Below are 18166 nucleotides of genomic sequence, written 5' to 3' on the forward strand. Positions count from 1 at the left end.
ACTTGTATTTACCAATGTCAACTTGATGAAGTCACCTAATACTTGACTTTCAATTTCTTTGTCAGTGAAAATGGGAGAATCCCATTCACCCTTCTTATGTAACAAATAGGCTATGGGACTCATGTCAGTATCAAAGCAGATGCCTGGTAGCAAACGACCTGACCCAAGGAGAAGGTCTAATTTACATTTTTGTTTCAAATAGTTTAATACTTTTTTTTAATAAGGTTTTTATGGTGTAAGTAAAATACCATGTCTGAATTTTAATAACCTGACCACAAAATTTCCAGCAGAATGATTGCTATAGGAATATGGTACAGACAGAGAAGTTGGTAAGTCTCCAGCCTTTAAGGAGAAAACACATGACCTACCCAGGTAAGCATTCACCTCCCAACACCTGATAATGTGATTCAAGTGCCTGGCTACTTCTCCACCAAGGTCGTTTCAAACTCTGAAATTGAAGAAGTGATTTTTATTTGGAAGGAAAAAAAAGCATTTTAAGGCAACTCTGTGACGATATAAGGACAGTTTTGTGAATTCATTTAGCTACCTCTCTAGATTCCCAGAATTCACCTCCAGTAAGAAGTGCTCTTCTCTCTTCCCGTATCTTGTCTTAGGTTACACGCCACCTTTCCAAACTCTTCGACAGCATTGCAGATCTGCAGTTTGAAGATGATCAGGATGTCTCTGCACACAGGGCGGCTGGAATGTATAGCAAAGACAAGGAGTACGTCCCATTCCCAGCTGCGTGTGAATGCATAGGCCATGTAAGAGCTGATTGTGAGATTCTCTATGCTAGGGGAGGATAGGGCTGTCATTTTTAAAAGTTGAATGGAACCAGAAATTGTTAATTCATGTCAATTGTCAGGCTCTGGTTGGTCTTGTGCTTTGAGATTCCTGTTTACATGTGTCTGGTGTGTCCGAGGAGTCCTCTGCCAGGCTTCCTACTCTGTGCATCAGGCTTCAGCAGCCTGCAGGGGCTCGAAGATGCTAGCAGTTGAGCTGGACAGGAAGGACTGCCACAGGCTGAATGAGCAGACCCCAGAAGTCTCCTACAGAGAGAATTACTTTCAGCCCTGCTTACCATTCAGGGAAGGATTAGGATGAAGCAGAGCCTTGCAGTGGAGCACATTAGAAAGTAGCTCCGGTTCAGGATTCCAAGGCGGATGTTGTAAACAGCTGCTTGTAAATAACTTTGGTTGAGTCCGCAAAGCTGATGTCACGTATACCAATTACTGCATGCACAGACAGTTAACATGTTCTCTTCTCTCACAAACACCTCAAATATATTCTTAACAGTTATCTGTAAGAACAGCTCGTTATGATTTATGAAGGAGCTATTGGTGTTTTCAGATGATTTAGAGGAATTGCATCTTTTTATGGTGATGCTTGTATAGCTTAAAAATTAATCCACAGAGTAACAGAGAGAGTAGCCTCTATTACAGAACAGTTTAGATTGAGGCAGGGGGTTCTTTAAAGGGCCCTTTGCAGAAATCTGATGGCAACTCCTTTTTCTACAGGGGTTTTCTCTGTTGCTTTTTAATATTGTACTAGAAAAATCCTGCCAAATGCAGGGAAAGCAGATGGTAGAATACTTTGATTAAAGTGTATATTTGATCTCTTGGGCTCTTTAGGATATTATTACAATGATTAGAAAAAATCACCATAAACTATCTTGACAAAAGTATGTTGCTGTCTGCCTCTTCCCCAGCAGACTGCTAGCTGACTGGCATAGTGCCTGGAAGGAGGACAGTCCAATTGATAGATGTGGTTATCACTAGCAGAAACCCTTGATATTGGAAGTTTTCACAGTACTCTAATTTATCCTGTATGAGCAACTTATGCTAGAGACTTTTGGGCATGCACTGCATGTACCCTCTAATTGCCTTTCTTTTATTAAAAGATACTTTGCCTTTAGGCCTTCCCCCTTACCCCACACTTTTATGATTGGTTCCTCCCAATTTTGGCTGTTTGCCTTTTATTTGACAAGTGTTTATTGAATACCTACTATGTACCAGCCACTGGGTTTGGCCTTTGAAGATCCAGAAATGAGTAAGACATAGCACCTGTCCTTTGGGACCTCTTGGGCTCATTGAAAATATAGATGTTCACATAATTAGTGATAACGGGAAGTGATGGTTCTTGTTACAAAGGGTTGGACAGAAGCTGATGAAAGACTAAGATGTGAGAAGGTATCAAGCGAGCACCTCATCAGGGCTTAGTTCTCAGCTTATATTGAGCTGAGTTGCTGTTGGTGGCATAGTCTCGAAACATGGGCTGATGTGTCACCGTGCTTGTAAGTTTGGTCTTCCCAGATGGACTGCAGAGTTCTGAAGGACAGGTGGCCATATTGAGGGCGTGGATCCCAGAGCATCTGGGAGCTGCTAAAATGATATATGATGTACTTACTAAAGGAGCCTGTTGCTTGGTGACATTGAGTTGCACTGAGTGACGATAGTAGTGCTTAGATCTCCTGCGCTCGGGCATGGGAACAAAGCCCGGCTAGGAGGCCGGGAGAGAACGCTCCTAGGATATTGGGCCGTAGCGAAGGCCGTGCTTCCTTCTTCCAATGGGAAGGCTGTCAACTCATTGACTGCATATCACTCCTTCCCAGTTCTCCAGAGAAAGAGGTTGTAGGGGTGAACGCTGCTGCCATCTTCACAGAGGCAGGGAAAGAAAACAATTATATAGTTTCAGGATCTCATACAGTCCTTGGAATTTATTTAGTATAGTCATTTTTATCACTGTGGTCAATTATTTTCAAATGGTATAGGTATCCTTTTGTTATATAACATCATCTCAGGGAGACATATATACAGAAAAATGTAACAAAGCATATTTGAATAGAATGGAAAACTGGCTCAAGTATATTTGTGGGAACAAAATACACTTTGAATGAATTTTTTTCAAGATTGATTTTCACAAGTCAGCAGTTGTCGTCTTTCTCGTCTCTCCTGCTGTCTAACTTCTGACAAGTGTGAAGATGAGAGCCAGTAGGGAATATAATTAAGACACTTGCTGAAAACACTGTAAGACTAGGTACTATGGAGATTTTAGGGTAGAATCTTCAGTATATTTAAAAATCATCAAAAATAAATTTAAAAATCAATTTACTAGACTCACAGACACAGAAAGCAAATTTATGGTTACTGAAGGAGAAAAGGGGCAGAGGGATAAATTAGGAGGTTGGGATTAACAGATACACATTACTATGTTTAAAATAGATAAACAGCAAGGACCTATTATAGCACAGGGAACTATGTTCAATATCGTGTAATAACCTATAATGGCAAAAAATCTGAAAAATAATTCATATATATGTATAATTGAATCACTTTGCTGTACACCTGAAACTTAACACAGCACTGTATATCAAGTACACTTAAATCCATATCCTGTGATTTTCAAATCTCTAGAATTTTACTTTAACATACTGGCTGTGATGTTTGGTTTCTCAAAACACTGTGTGTTGCCAGACAGGAGCTTGATCTAGAGCCCTCTGGTCTTCAAATCTGAAAAATGAAGAATGGAGAACACCTTGTCTAGTTAGGGTGTGGAAATTTATGAGACAGCTGGTCGGTGAAATAAGATGAGCAGTATCCTGGCAGAAGACAGTTTTATGTAGGGAAGACTTCATCTGTCAGTAGTTCACCAGCCCCTTTGAGTTACCTTCTAGTACAGGAGTTTAAAACATTGGGTTGGCCAAAAAGTTCATTTGAGTTTTTCCATAAGGTCTTACAGAAACCCTGACCAAACTTTTGGCCAACCCAATAAATCCACCTGAGGCCTTCCTCTCTTTGTAGCCTTCAAGCCTGAGAGAGGATAGCATTATCCTTCTTCCATAGTTAAGCCTGTGTTACTACATTTGTTTGCTTTAAAAGGTGGAAACCTGGCTCCTGCAGCTGGAGCGGACCATGCAAGAGACAGTGCGTCATTCCATCACAGAAGCCATCGCGGTCTATGAAGACAAACCCAGGGAACTGTGGATTTTTGATTTCCCAGCTCAAGTTGCACTAACTAGCTCACAAATCTGGTGGACTACAGATGTAGGAATAGCCTTCAGTAGGCTAGAGGAAGGCTACGAAACGGCCCTAAAGGATTTCCATAAAAAACAGGTATTTTGTAAAGTTCATGATTTTGAGATTTTAAGGGACTTGAAGAGGTAAGCTTGCTTCCTTCCTTCATTCTTGTTTATGAAGTGTTTTATGTGTTAAGGGCATGATGCTGGGAAGATTTTAGCAGTCACTTGTTTACCCATTTTTTTGCTTGGTGGTGGTCTTATTTTTTTTACATTGGTTTAAAAAAATCCATCTTTAAACAACAAAGTCCTAATAGCACATGGAACTATATTCAATATCCTGAAATAAGCCATAATGGAAAGAATATAAAAAAGTATTTTATATATATATATATACACACACATACACACATATATATAACTGAGTCAGGTGGCTGTACAGCAGAAATTAATGCAGCATTGTAAATCAACTATAATAAAAAATAAAAATCATCCATTCGTATCTATTATCTCTGAAGAATCTAATCTATTACCCACGCCTAGATATGGTACCAATTTCTTTCTTCCTAGGTAAGACTCTCCATCTAGACTGACCACATACTTGGTGCATAGTTTGCTTGACTCAGTAAGATAGAGAATTGTTCAAACAAGACAAATGTTTTCATGTATTTTGTTTTTCTGTTCATTATAAATCACAGGTGAGCAACTTGGAAAAGAGTCTATTTTGAACTCTATTTTATTCACCCTGGTCATCCTATGACTTCTCCTTAAACTTCCCCTCTTAAGATGTGCTCTTGGCTGTGAAACAATTCAGAGATAGAACCTTTCTCTTGGCTTATAGATTAAGAGAATATGAGGGTTATCTTCTAGGGCCAAGCTGCTCTGTATTTTCCATGTGTCAGCAACATTGGTATCACCAGAGAGCATGACAAAAATACAAAATCTCAAGGCCTACCCAACACCTACTGTACCAAAGTATGCTTTTTAACAAGATCCCAGAAGATTTGTATGTCACTGAGTTTGAGAAGCATTGTTGTGTATTTTGGAAAAAGCCGTGCTGGTGTGATTGTGCATAAACATTATATATTAGAATAAATATTATTAGTTAATAAAAAGGGAATATTAGACTTTGAAAGGTTTGTTTGTTTGTTAATTTTCTGTTTTATATTGCAGTATAGTTGATTAACAGTGTTGTGTTAGTTTCAGGTGTGATTCAGTTACACATATACATGTATCTATTCTTTTTCAAATTCTTTCCCCATTTAAGTTGTTACATAATACTGAGCAGAGTTCCCTGTGCTGTGTAGTAGGTTTTTATTGGTTATCTATTTTAAATATAGCAGTGTGTACCTGTCCATCCCAAACTCCCTATCTGTTTAAGTATTAGTTTGTCTACCCTTCTTGTGTTCAGTGGATAAAGTCTGAATCCAGATTTGTTAAATGACTTTCTGAATGTTATAAAATTTGTAAGTATCACAGGTACAGTCCACCAGCTTGAGAATGCTTTCCACTCCTCTGCATTGCTTCTCTTCTTAGCAGTATTTTAACTAGAGTGCCTTAGAAATCACATAGATTCAGATGATGAATACTTGTGTTGATTCAGTTCAGTTCAGTTGCTCAGTTGTGTCCGACTCTTTGTGACCCCATGGACTGCAGCACGCCAGGCATCCCTGTTCTTCACTAACGTGTGGAGCTTGCTCAAACTCATGTCGATTGAGTTGGTGATGCCATCCAACCATCTCATCCTCTCTCATCCCCTTCTCCTCCTGCCCTCAATCTTTCCCAGCATCAGTGTCGTTTCAAATGAGTCAGTTCTTCGCATCAGGTGGCCAAAGTATTGGAGTTTCAACTCCAACATCAGTCCTTCCAATGAATATTCAGGACTGATTTCCTTTAGGATGGACTGGTTGGATCTCCTTGCAGTCCAAGGGACTCTCAAGAATCTTCTCTAACACCATGGTTCAAAAGCATCAATTCTTCGGTGCTCAGCTCTCTTTATGGTCCAACTCTCACATCCATACGTGACTACTGGAAAAATTATTCCTTTTAATTTGACTCTTAAAATCTTGGGGGTGTGTGTGTGCTCAGTCACGTCTAACTCTACAATGCCATGGACTGTAGCCTGCCAGGCTCCTCTGTCCATGAGATTATCCAGGCAAGAATCCTGGGTTGCTATTTCCTTCTCCATTCATCTTGTGTAGAAACCACCTAACTTATTTATGTTTCTAAAGAAGTTTTTGTATCCTTTACTTTTGGAGAACAGTGTATTCTTGATTTTACATCCTTAGGAAAATGGGGTGTGAATTTCTACTTAGTAGGCTCGAAGTTACAGGCTTAGATGGATAGATGTGGCTATTTATTCCCTAGGACAGTATCTCTGCCATTGTAGTCAATGCCACGTGGATGAGAAAGCTAAGTTTTTTCCCATGGATAAAAATAACTGAGATAATTAAATTGAAATGAATTCTATTATCTCATAAAATTAACTTTCTGGTTAGTTGATTTATTGTTATCTATGCTATTATTATAACTGCAGTATTTTTATTATATATTTTAAAATATATATAAGGATACTATAAAATACTTAAATTAATATCCTGTCTTAAATTTCAGGTACTGTTGATCACTCCTCAGTCTTTCAAGAAGTGTATTTCTACTTACTCTATGCTAATATTTTCTCCTCTCTTCATTAAATTCACACTAGACACTGTCGAGTAGCATTCCTTTATGTGGCTATACCAGAATTGATCCTCCTTTCTGTTCTCCTTGCCCCCATTGTTTTTTGTGATAATTAGAATAATGCTTAAAACAGTCAATGATATTTTATGGATATTTCTTTTTTATATCAACATTATCATTTTCAGTTTCATGATTTCATTATTATGTATTTATTGTTAAAGATGAAAATTCAGATACAGAAAGGAAAAAAGGCAAATACTTTTTTTCTTTTTTAAAAAATTAAATTATTTCAATTTGAGGATAATTACAATATTGTGATGGTTTTGCCGTACATCAACATGAATCAACCATGGGTACACATGTGTCCCCCATCCTGAGCCCCCGCCACCTCCCTCCCCACTCTGTGCCTCTGGGTTGTCCCAGAGCACTGGCTTTGGGTGCTCTGCTTCATGCATTGAACTTGCACTGGTCATCCATTTTACACATGGTAATGTACTTGTTTCAGTGCTATTCTCTCAAATCATCACCTTCTCCCACATAGTCCAAAAGTCTGTTCTTTACATATGTGTCTCTTTTGCTGCCCTGCATGTAGGATTGTCATGACCGTCTTTCTACATTCCATATATATGTGTTAATATACAGCATTTGTGTTTCTCTTTCTTACTTCACTCTGTATAACAGGGTCCGGTTTCACCCACCTCATTAAAACTGACTCTCAAAAATACTCATAGATTCACTTCCCACAGAGAAGCATTGACAACTTTTTGGCATATAGATGTCAGAAGTTTTTCCTTATATCTACTGTTTCTTTGGAGAAGGCAATGGCACCCCACTCCAGCACTCTTGCCTGGGAAATCCCATGGATGGAGGAGCCTGGTGGGCTGCAGTCCATGGGGTCGCTAGGAGTCGGACATGACTGAGCGACTTCACTTTGACTTTTCACTTTCATGCATTGGAGAAGGAAATGGCAACCCACTCCAGTGTTCTTGCCTGGAGAATCCCAGGGACGGGGAAGCCTGGTGGGCTGCTGTCTATGGGGTCACATAGAGTCAGACATGACTGAGCGACTTCACTTTCATTTTTTCACTTTCATGCATTGGAGAAGGAAATGGCAACCCACTCCAGTGTTCTTGCCTGGAGAACCCCAGGGGCAGGAAAGCCTGGTGGGCTGACATCTATGGGGTCACACAGAGTCGGACACGACTGAAGTGACTTAGCAGCAGCAACTGTTTCTTTCTTTCTGTATAAATGTGTATGTGTTGGTATGTAGCTGTTCCCATGTTGCCATTTCCTTCTCCAGATGATCTTCCCAACCCAGGGATGTGACCTTGGTCACCCACATTACAGGCAGATTCTTTACCATTTGAGCCAGAGGGGAAGCCTGTAACCATAGTTACTCATGTTGATTGTATGTGTATAAATAAGAGAAATGTCTTTTTGTTTTTAACTTCCATGCATTTTGTTACATTTTCCCTTGACACACATAATATCAAATTCACACTAGAAATGGTCAAATAATATTCCTTTATGTGGCTATACCAGGATTGATGCCCTCCCTTCTGCCAAACTCAGGTTGATGCGACAGTCTGACCACTCTTCAGACACTATTCTAGGCTGTGTGGGTCTGGCTCTGTAGTTCCTGTGCTCATGATGCTTACATTCTGCCTTTAATAGTTCCTGCCTCTTCCTCCTAAAGACCTTAGAGTGCTTTTCTCCATCTCTCCTTCCCCATTTACTTCTTGTTGTCTAATCTTATTTTGTATTAACCCCTGGTTAATTGTGTTGTTATTATTTTAAATCTTACATAGATTTAGCAATATATTTAACAATGACTTTGCTCATTTTTTTAAACGCTGCTGCTTATTTCTAAGTCCAGTTCTTCTTTTAAAGTATATCTTGTAGCTCTTTGCCCAGTGATACATAGGGAGTTTTCTGATCCCTTGTCTTTTTAAACTTCTTTCTTGATAGTTTTAAGTAGAGAATTCAAAATTGAGAATTATTGTCATTTAGAATTTTTAAAATATGATTCCATTATTTGGGGGCTTTTATGGTTGTAAAGTTTTAGATCAGATTGTTTTTCCTTCATAAATAATCTGACTTAGCAGATTATACAATTTTATTTTTCTTTTTGTGTTTCTGATGTTTTATTTTACTCTTGTGTATTTTGCGTGTGTGTGTGCGTGTGTGTGTGCTTTTTAAACTTGGTTTGCTGAGGACTGAGTGAGCTTTGGGAATCTTTAGTTACACGTCTGTCTTCAACTTGGGCAAATCCCCTTCCATTTTTCCTTTGATGCCTTGTTTCTGTGGTCTCTGTTTTCTTTCTCTGTAATTTTATCAGCTGTATGTTGAAACGTCTTATGTGATCTTCCTTGCCTTGTAACCTTTATTTCATATTTTCAAACTCTCCACCTTTTTGTGTGCAATTTCAATGACTTTTGGAATCTGTCTTCCAGTTCACTAACTTTTTTCCTCTAGTTTATAATGAAGGAAAAGAAGTCCAAGGCCAGATTACATAGATTCAAATCTCAGCTTTGCCTTTTATTAGTTGTATGACTCTGAGCAGGTTATTTAACCACTCTATGTGCCGCCATTTCATGATCTGTAAAACAGATAATAATGGCATCACAGTATTGTTAGAGGATTAAATTAGTTAATATCAGTAAAAACCTATTTAAAAATGCTTGACGAAATTTAAGTGCTATGTGTTAGCTTTGGTGGATACAATGAAAACAATGATAGCAATAGCAATGTTGTCTAATGTGATGCGTAATTTAAGGAGTTCTTCCCCAACGATTATCATAAAACTTTTCAAATGTATGAAAGAGTTGAAACAATAGTACAGTGATGTATAGGCCTGCCACCTAGGTTCTACAATCAACATTTTGTTGTGGTTTCTTACTTTCATACCATATTATGTATGCTTTATCCAACCCTTTCTTATTCCATCAACATACCTTATATTTATGATTCATTTCAAAGGAAGTTGCAGATGTCAGTCATCTTTACCCCTAAGTCCCTTGGACTGCAAGGAGATCAAACCAGTCAATTCTTAAGGAAATCAGTCCTGAATGTTCATTGGAAGGACTGATGCTGACGATGAAACTGCAGTACTTTGTCCACTTGATGCAAAGAACTGACTCCTTGGAAAAGACCCTGATGCAGGGCAAGATTGAAGGCAGGAGGAGAAGGGGACGACAGATGATGAGACGGTTGGATGGCATCACCGACTCGATGGACACGAGTTTGAGCAGGCTCCAGGAGGTGGAGATGGACAGGGAAACCTGGCGTGCTGCAGTCCACGAGGTTGCAGAGTCAGACAAGACTGAGTAACTGAACTGAACCCATTTCATCAGTTTGATTTCAGTTACCCTATCTCAATTTCTCCAAGTTTTTTTTTTTTACTTCTGTAAAAATCAGTTTTTTGATGAGTTACCTCTTCATTATGGTTTTTATTTTTCTATCTCATTACTAGTCTTATTTAGATTATTCTACTGATTGTTTTGAGGCTGGTTTTTAAAATTTGAATTTATTTTTTGGTACATTCATTTTCTATTAAATTATCTTTAAATGAAACAATGATAAATATTTTTAATGAGAAAAGGTACAATTCACAAAGAAGATAGACATCATAAACCATTCAACACTTAATGACAAAGAAACAAACATCAGTTCAGTTCAGTTCAGTCGCTCAGTCATGTCCGACTCTTTGCAACCCCATGGACTGCAGCACGCCAGGCCTCCCTGTCCATCACCAACTCCTGCAGCTTGTTCAAACTCATGTGCATCGAGTCGGTGATCCCATCCAGCCATCTCATCCTGTCATCCCCTTTTCCTCCTGCCTTCAATCTTTCCCAGTATCAGGGTCGTTTCAAATGAGTCAGCTCTTTGTATCAGGTGGCCAAAGTATTGGAGTTTCAGCTTCAGCATCAGTCCTTCCAATGAATATTCAGGACTGATCTCCTTTAGGATGGGCTGGTTGGATCTCCTTGCAGTCCAAGGGACTCTCAAGAGTCTTCTCAAACACCACAGTTCAAAAGCATCAATTCTTCGGCGCTCAGCTTTCTTTATAGTCCAACTCTCACAGTCGTATGTGACTACTGGAAAAACCATAGCCTTGACTAGATGGACCTTTGTTGGCAAAGTAATGTCTCTGCTTTTGAATATGCTGTCTAGTTTGGTCATAACTTTTCTTCCAAGGAGTAAGTGATTCTTTATTTCATGGCTGCAGTCACCATCTGCAGTGATTTGGGAGCCCAAGAAGATAAAGTCTGCCACTGTTTCCACCGTTTCTCCATCTGTCTGCCATGAAATGATGGGACCAGATGCCATGATCTTCATTTTCTGAATGTTGAGCTTTAAGCCAACTTTTTCACTCTCCTCTTCCACCTTCATCAAGAGGCTCTTTAGTTCTTCTTCACTTTCTGCCATAAGGGTGCTGTCATCTGCATATCTGAGGTTATTGATATTTCTCCCAGCAATCTTGATGCCAGCTGTGCTTCATCCAGCCCAGCATTTCTCATGATGTACTCTGCATATAAGTTAAATAAGCAGGTTGACAATATATAGGCTTGCTGTACTCCTTTCCCAAAATTTGGAACCAGTCTGATGTTCCATGTCCAGTTCTAACTGTTGCTTCTTGACCTGCATACAGATTTCTCAGGAGGCAGGTCAGGTTGTCTGGTATTCCTATCTCTTTAAGAAACAAACATCCATAAAGCAAAAATCAGAAGAAATGTAAGGGAACAAAAATATATATATATAATCATAGTGAGACATAGTAACATTTCTTTAAGAATATTTTATCAAGTGCAAAAAAATAAGAATAGGAGTGTCTGGAATTATGTCATTAATTTAAATATAATTTCTATTTGTATTAATTTATATTAATCTTATATCCTGCACAAATATATTAAAATTTTGTATCTCATACATTGTTTTTAGATGTCCATAGGACATTTAGAAAAACTGGCAAAAAGATAAACATTACTGAATTTCAAAAAGTAGAATTCTTTTTTGTGTGTGATTCAGTTATACATGTACACATATATTATTTTTGAACTTGTTTTCCATGATAGGTTATTACAATATATTGACTATAGTTCACTGTGCTATACAGTAAATCTTTTGTACGTTTATTTTTAAAGATTATCTAGGTTTTTTGTTTTGTTTTTTTTCTGAAGGAATTCTGTGTGTCCTACACTGAGCAGATGTCCCTACATGTTTTTTGCCTCCTTTCTTCCGGGTTTCTACAGGTTTTGAGAGTTCTGGATTTATTTTGTGTTTAATTACTCAGTCTGGGATTCCCAGTCATAGAGGCAGGGTCAGCTTGGATGCCGTAGCTTCACATGGTAGAGGTGTGAGATTGTGATGTCTTTCGGAGAACTTTTTCCTATCCAAAGCCTATCAAGATGTTTCAAGCTTTCTTCTTGGTTCTCTGAGCTAGTAGGTAGAGTTTTTCTAGAACCTTTTACTGAATTATGTAATACTATGGGGATCTCAGCTTGATGTCCAACTCCCTGCCTTGCTCAGGGAGTGTAAGAGGCAGAGACACAGAAATGTTCTGTGGCCACGTGGGCAATTTAAACTTCAGTGTCCAGTGTTTGAGTCTCTACTCAAACCCTCCTTCAGGCTGCATGACATTAGCCTTATAACCTCGTTCTGCTGCTCTGGCATAGATGTACATCTTTGGCATTGGGGACTGTCACCTACTCTTCCCCAGCCCTTTCCCCTTCTTCCTTTCCCATCTGTCTTCCCCCTCTCTTATACTTGGCTGTGTACTGTGAATGTGGATGTGTGGATTTTATTTAAAAGCCCTCTGTGTTAATAAAGGAATTATTCATTCAGTGTAACCCAATATGTTGCAAGATTGCCTATTGTTATTATTACTGCTATTTAATACTGGCTGTCTAGTTGTTTTTATTTTTGGTGCTCATTAATAATAGTGTAATAACCAGCCTTGTGTCTACATACCTGTTGCACATATTTTTCTTCATTTATTCAGGATAAATTTCCAGATGTAAAACTGCTAGCTCAAAGAGCAGAACTTTTTAAGCATTTGAAACATCATGCCAAGTTTACCTTCCCAATAACAGTGTGTGAGAATTGTCCATTCCCTCCCCTGCCTTTAGCATTGGGTTGATTCTTTTTATTCTCAGAGCTAAAATTATTCATAGTCTAATAGCTTTATGTTATTCAGCTAGTAAAATTTCGTCTTTTTTTTCTTCTTTAAAGTAATTTAAAACTTTTATGTTAGATGAGAAGTAGACAAATAGGATGCTTTATTAAGACAGCACTTACATGCTAATTATGAAACGCTTCTAGCATGAATTGAAATGTTTGACACACCAGCCAACAGATGCCTTCAGTATAGCATTTCAGCATTGCCACTAACTTACACACAAGTGAAGCTAACATTTGAATACTGTTAAATGAATCAAGGCAAATTGGAAGTGGTCAAACAAGAGATGGCAAGAGTGAATGTTGACATTCTAGGAATCAGCGAACTAAAATGGACTGGAATGGGTGAATTTAACTCAGATGACCATTATATCTACTACTGTGGGCAGGAATCCCTCAGAAGAAATGGAGTAGCCATTACGGTCAACAAGAGAGTCCGTAATGCAGTACTTGGATGCAATCTCAAAAACAACAGAGTGATCTCTGTTCGTTTCCAAGGCAAACCATTCAATATCACAGTAATCCAAGTCTATGCCCCAACCAGTAACGCTGAAGAAGCTGAAGTTGAACGGTTCTATGAAGACCTACAAGACCTTTTAGAACTAACACCCAAAAAAGATGTCCATTATAGGGGACTGGAATGCAAAAGTAGGAAGTAAAGAAATACCTGGAGTAACAGGCAAATTTGGCCTTGGAATATGGAATGAAGCAGGGCAAAGACTAATAGAGTTTTGCCAAGAAAATGCACTGGTCATAGCAAACACCCTCTTCCAGCAACACAAGAAAAGACTCTACACATGGACATCAGCAGATAGTCAACACCCAAATCAGATTAATTATGTTCTTTGTAGCCAAAGATGGAGAAGCTCTATACAGTCAACAAAAACAAGACCGGGAGCTGACTGTGGCTCAGATCATGAACTCCTTATTGCCAAATGCAGACTTAAATTGAAGAAAGTAGGAAAAACCACTAGACCATTCAGGTATGACCTAAATCAAATCCCTTATGATTATACAGTGGAAGTGAGAAATAGATTTAAGGGACTAGATCTGATAGACAGAGTGCTTGATGAACTATGGAATGAGGTTCATGACATTGTACAGGAGACAGGGATCAAGACCATCCCCATGGAAAAGAAATGCAAAAAAGCAAAATGGCTGTCTGGGGAGACCTTACAAATAGCTGTGAAAAGAAGAGAAGTGCAAAGCAAAGGAGAAAAGGAGAGATATAAGCATCTGAATGCAGAGATCCAAAGAATAGCAAGGAGAGATAAGAAAGCCTTCCTCAGCGATAAATGCAAAGAAATAAGGGAAAACACAGAATGGGAAAGACTAGAGATCTCTTCAAGAAAATTAGAGATACCAAGGAAACATTTCATGCAAAGATGGGCTCGATAAAGGACAGAAATGTTATGGACTTAACAGAAGCAGAAGATATTAAGAAGAGGTGGCAAGAATACACAGAAGAACTGTACAAAAAAGATCTTCATGACCCAGATAATTACGATGATGTGATCACTGACCCAGAGCCAGACATCCTGGAATGTGAAGTCAAGTGAGCCTTAGAAAGCATCACTATGAACAAAGCTAGTGGAGGTGATGGAATTCCAGTTGAGCTGTTTCAAATCCTGAAAGATGATGCTGTGAAAGTGCTGCACTCAATATGCCAGCAAATTTGGAAAACTCAGCACTGGCCATAGGACTGGAAAAGGTCCGTTTTCATTCCAATCCCAAAGAAAGGCAATGCCAAAGAATGCTCAAACTACCGCACAATTGCACTCATCTCACATGCTGGTAAATTAATACTCAAAATTCTCCAAGCCAGGCTTCAGCAATATGTGAACCATGAACTTCCAGATGTTCAAGCTGGTTTTCGAAAAGGCAGAGGAACCAGAGATCAAATTGCCAACATCCGCTGGATCATGGAAAAAGCAAGAGAGTTCCAGAAAAACATCTATTTCTGCTGTATTGACTATGCCAAAGCCTTTGACTGTGTGGATCACAATAAACTGTGGAAAATTCTGAAAGAGATGGGAATACCAGACCACCTGACCTGCCTCTTGAGAAATGTGTATGCAGGTCAGGAAGCAACGGTTAGAACTGGACATGGAATAACAGACTGGTTCCAAATAGGAAGAGGAGTATGTCAAGGCTGTATATTGTCACCCTGCTTATTTAACTTATATGCAGAGTACATCATGAGAAACGCTGGGCTGAAAGAAGCATAAGCTGGAATCAAGATTGCCGGGAGAAATATCAATAACCTCAGGTATGCAGATGACACCACCCTTATGGCAGAAAGTGAAGAGGAACTAAAAAGCTTCTTGATTAAAGTGAAAGATGAGAGTGAAAAAGTTGGCTTAAAGCTCAGCATTCAGAAAAAGAAGATCATGGCATCCGGTCCCATCACTTCATGGGAAATAGATGGGGAAACAGTGGAAACAGCGTCAGACTTTTTTTTTGGGGGGGGGCTCCAAAATCACTGCAGATGGTGACCGCAGCCATGAAATTAAAAGACGCTTACTCCTTGGAAGGAAAGTTATGACAAACCTAGATAGCATATTCAAAAGCAGAGACATCCGTCTAGTCAAGGCTATGGTTTTTCCTGTGGTCATGTATGGATGTGAGAGTTGGACCATAAAGAAGGCTGAGCACTGAAGAATTGATGCTTTTGATTTGCGGTGTTGGAGAAGACTGTTGAGAGTCCCTTGGACTGCAAGGAGGTCCAACCAGTCCATTCTGAAGGAGATCAGCCCTGGGTGTTCTTTGGAAGGAATGATACTGAAGCTGAAACTCCAGTACTTTGGCCACCTAATGCGAAGAGTTGACTCATTGGAAAAGACTCTGATGCTGGGAGGGATTGGGGGCAGGAGGAGAAGGGGATGACAGAGGATGAGATGGCTGGATGGCATAACCGACTCGATGGACGTGAGTCTGAGTGAACTCCGGCAGTTGGTGATGGACAGGGAGGCCTGGCGTGCTGCGATTCATGGGGTTGCAAAGAGTCGGACATGACTGAGCAACTGAACTGAACTGAAAGCTGTAGTTTGGTTCATGAGAAGTGTGTGCATCTGAATTGAGACCCCTTAAAAATGGATGTATTATTTGCTAGAATTTGTTTCGTGTTAATATGTGAGCAGCTTGGAAGATGAACTTCAGTCCTTTAAAAATAGTTTAATTTCAAAACTGAAATCAGAGTTGAGTGTAGTAACTGATGATCTTCCTGAACAAGTAATTTCTTTCCTTAGTTCTCAATTCCAAGTTGTAGTAAAATTAACTAAGGTAATTATTTTAAACTCACCCCCACCAATATATGGTAATTGATATTAGCTGATATTGGGATTAAAGGCAAAATAGTGCATTTTGAATATATAGCCCTGCCTTGTGCCAAAATTTGAAGGTAAAACAGATAAAGTTTCTGATTTAAGAGTTCCTTGACAAAAGTATTTTGTTATGTTAGACTTGGAATCTGATAAGAAAGTATTTCCACTCTTCCTTTATTATTACACTATATGAAAATCATCCAAAAAAGCGAAATATTTTGGACTTGAAAATATTAATTACTAGTGTACTGGTACATTGCCTAGGATACTTTTAATAAGACTCATAGTAAGGAATATCAAGCTTTTCTTATTAACCATTCACCCTTCCTGACCTTAAATATTCTGAAATATTATGTGTATAGAAAGAGACTCTCATTTTTCTACTTAAGGTCAGTTTTTAGTCTCATTTTTAATCACTTAGAAATTCTTTTAAAAACAACTGGATGCTGTGTTGATAGTGTTCTTATCTTGTCCCAACCCTTTGACTCAAAGAAGAAGGCTGCAGCTACCCACTGTGTATTGGACGTGTTAATTTTGTTTGTTTTTGTCTTTATAGAAAAGTGTGATCTGATAGGCTCATGCTTCCCAATATAGCAGGAACCTACCAGATGATGAGTAGAGCACATATTTTCTACCGCCCCTCTCATCTGTTAAAAGAAAATTTTTCCACAGACAATTTACTGACCTAGTAGGCTTTTATTCAGTGATTCATCAATCAGGCAGCATTCAATCTGCAGATGGAAAGAAGCTATAGAAAGAGCTATAGAAAATGAGAGACTTTTGTAAACCAAAGTGAGCAGGAGCAAGGGAGGAAATTATGCTGGGCATTTACTGATTGTTTAAAGCAGGGTGACTTTGAGAGTAAGGAGCAAAGGGAGGCCTAAGACCCTGGTCAGGTAATGTGTGCTGAGCAGGCAGGTACTGATTGGTTGACCTAATCCTTCCTTTTCTGGGAAAGTCCAGTGTAGAAACAGTTAAGTTTTAGGTTGCTGACATGGGGCTTTAGTATGAGCAACTCCATCTTGGGCCCAGCCTGGTTACTTTTAACACATGAAAACTTACATTGAAAGACAAAGTATACAAAATAAAATCATATTGCAACTGGAAAAACTAGACCAGATAATTTGAGGAATGCCTAGAAGTTGACAACAGATGGAATCAAACTGATAGATAACTAAGAGGGACATATGTATACCTGTGGCTGATTCATGTTAATATATCACAAAGGCCAATGCAGTATTGTACAGCAATTATCCTCCAATTAAAAAAAATAATTTTTTTAAATAATTTTTTAAAAAGCTATTGCCATGATAAGCCTATTTTATTCCAATGAAATTCCAGAGGAATTACAAACTGAAATTCAATAAAGGGAAAAAGCATGGGGCTTGTGGTCAGGGAAAAGTACTGAATGTCTAAGAGATAGACATTTGGAACCAGTCTTCCTCTTGTACGTCCTGAGAGATTATCAGTGAAAGTGTTTGTCCTGAGGATAAAGCCCTGAGAAATACTTCATAAACGAAGTGAGACGTTTATTGAGGACTTCTGCCATGACTGTGTCTTGACTGTAGATTTTGGGTTGGGCAACTTTTTCTGTGCAGGATGGAATAGTAAATATTTTAGTCTTTATGGGCTTTTTAATCTCTTTCACACCCACTTCTCTCTGCTGTTATAGTGGGAATGAAGACATAGACAATTTTTAAGTGAATGGACAAGACTCAGTTCCAATCGAACGTTATTTATAAAAATAGGTGGTGGGCCATATTTGGCTCATTACCTGTAGTTCACCAACTGTGATTCTAGAGAAAGAAGCAGAACAGATCCTGAAGTAACTCAAGATCCCCACAGTGACAGATGGAGGTAACAGAAAAATGTTACCCATGGAACCCTTGAGTCCAGTCTGACTGATTAACTTAAGAGTTGCTTCTTTGAACAGATCAAACACTGACAAAGATCTGCAGTTCAGAGGAAAAAG

General features: G+C 38.8%; 1 protein-coding gene across 1 annotated transcript in view; it reads left to right on the forward strand.

Moving 5' to 3' along the window:
- The window catches only part of DNAH11 (dynein axonemal heavy chain 11), a 369205-nt gene that overhangs the window by 103699 nt on the left and 247340 nt on the right, over positions 1–18166 (forward strand). The window contains 2 exon segments of the mRNA XM_059885820.1: positions 615–764; positions 3879–4112. Coding sequence (XP_059741803.1) covers positions 615–764; positions 3879–4112 — 384 coding nt within the window.

The sequence above is a fragment of the Bos taurus genome, chromosome 4, assembly GCF_002263795.3.
Source record: "Bos taurus isolate L1 Dominette 01449 registration number 42190680 breed Hereford chromosome 4, ARS-UCD2.0, whole genome shotgun sequence".
Classification (NCBI taxonomy): domain Eukaryota; kingdom Metazoa; phylum Chordata; class Mammalia; order Artiodactyla; family Bovidae; genus Bos; species Bos taurus.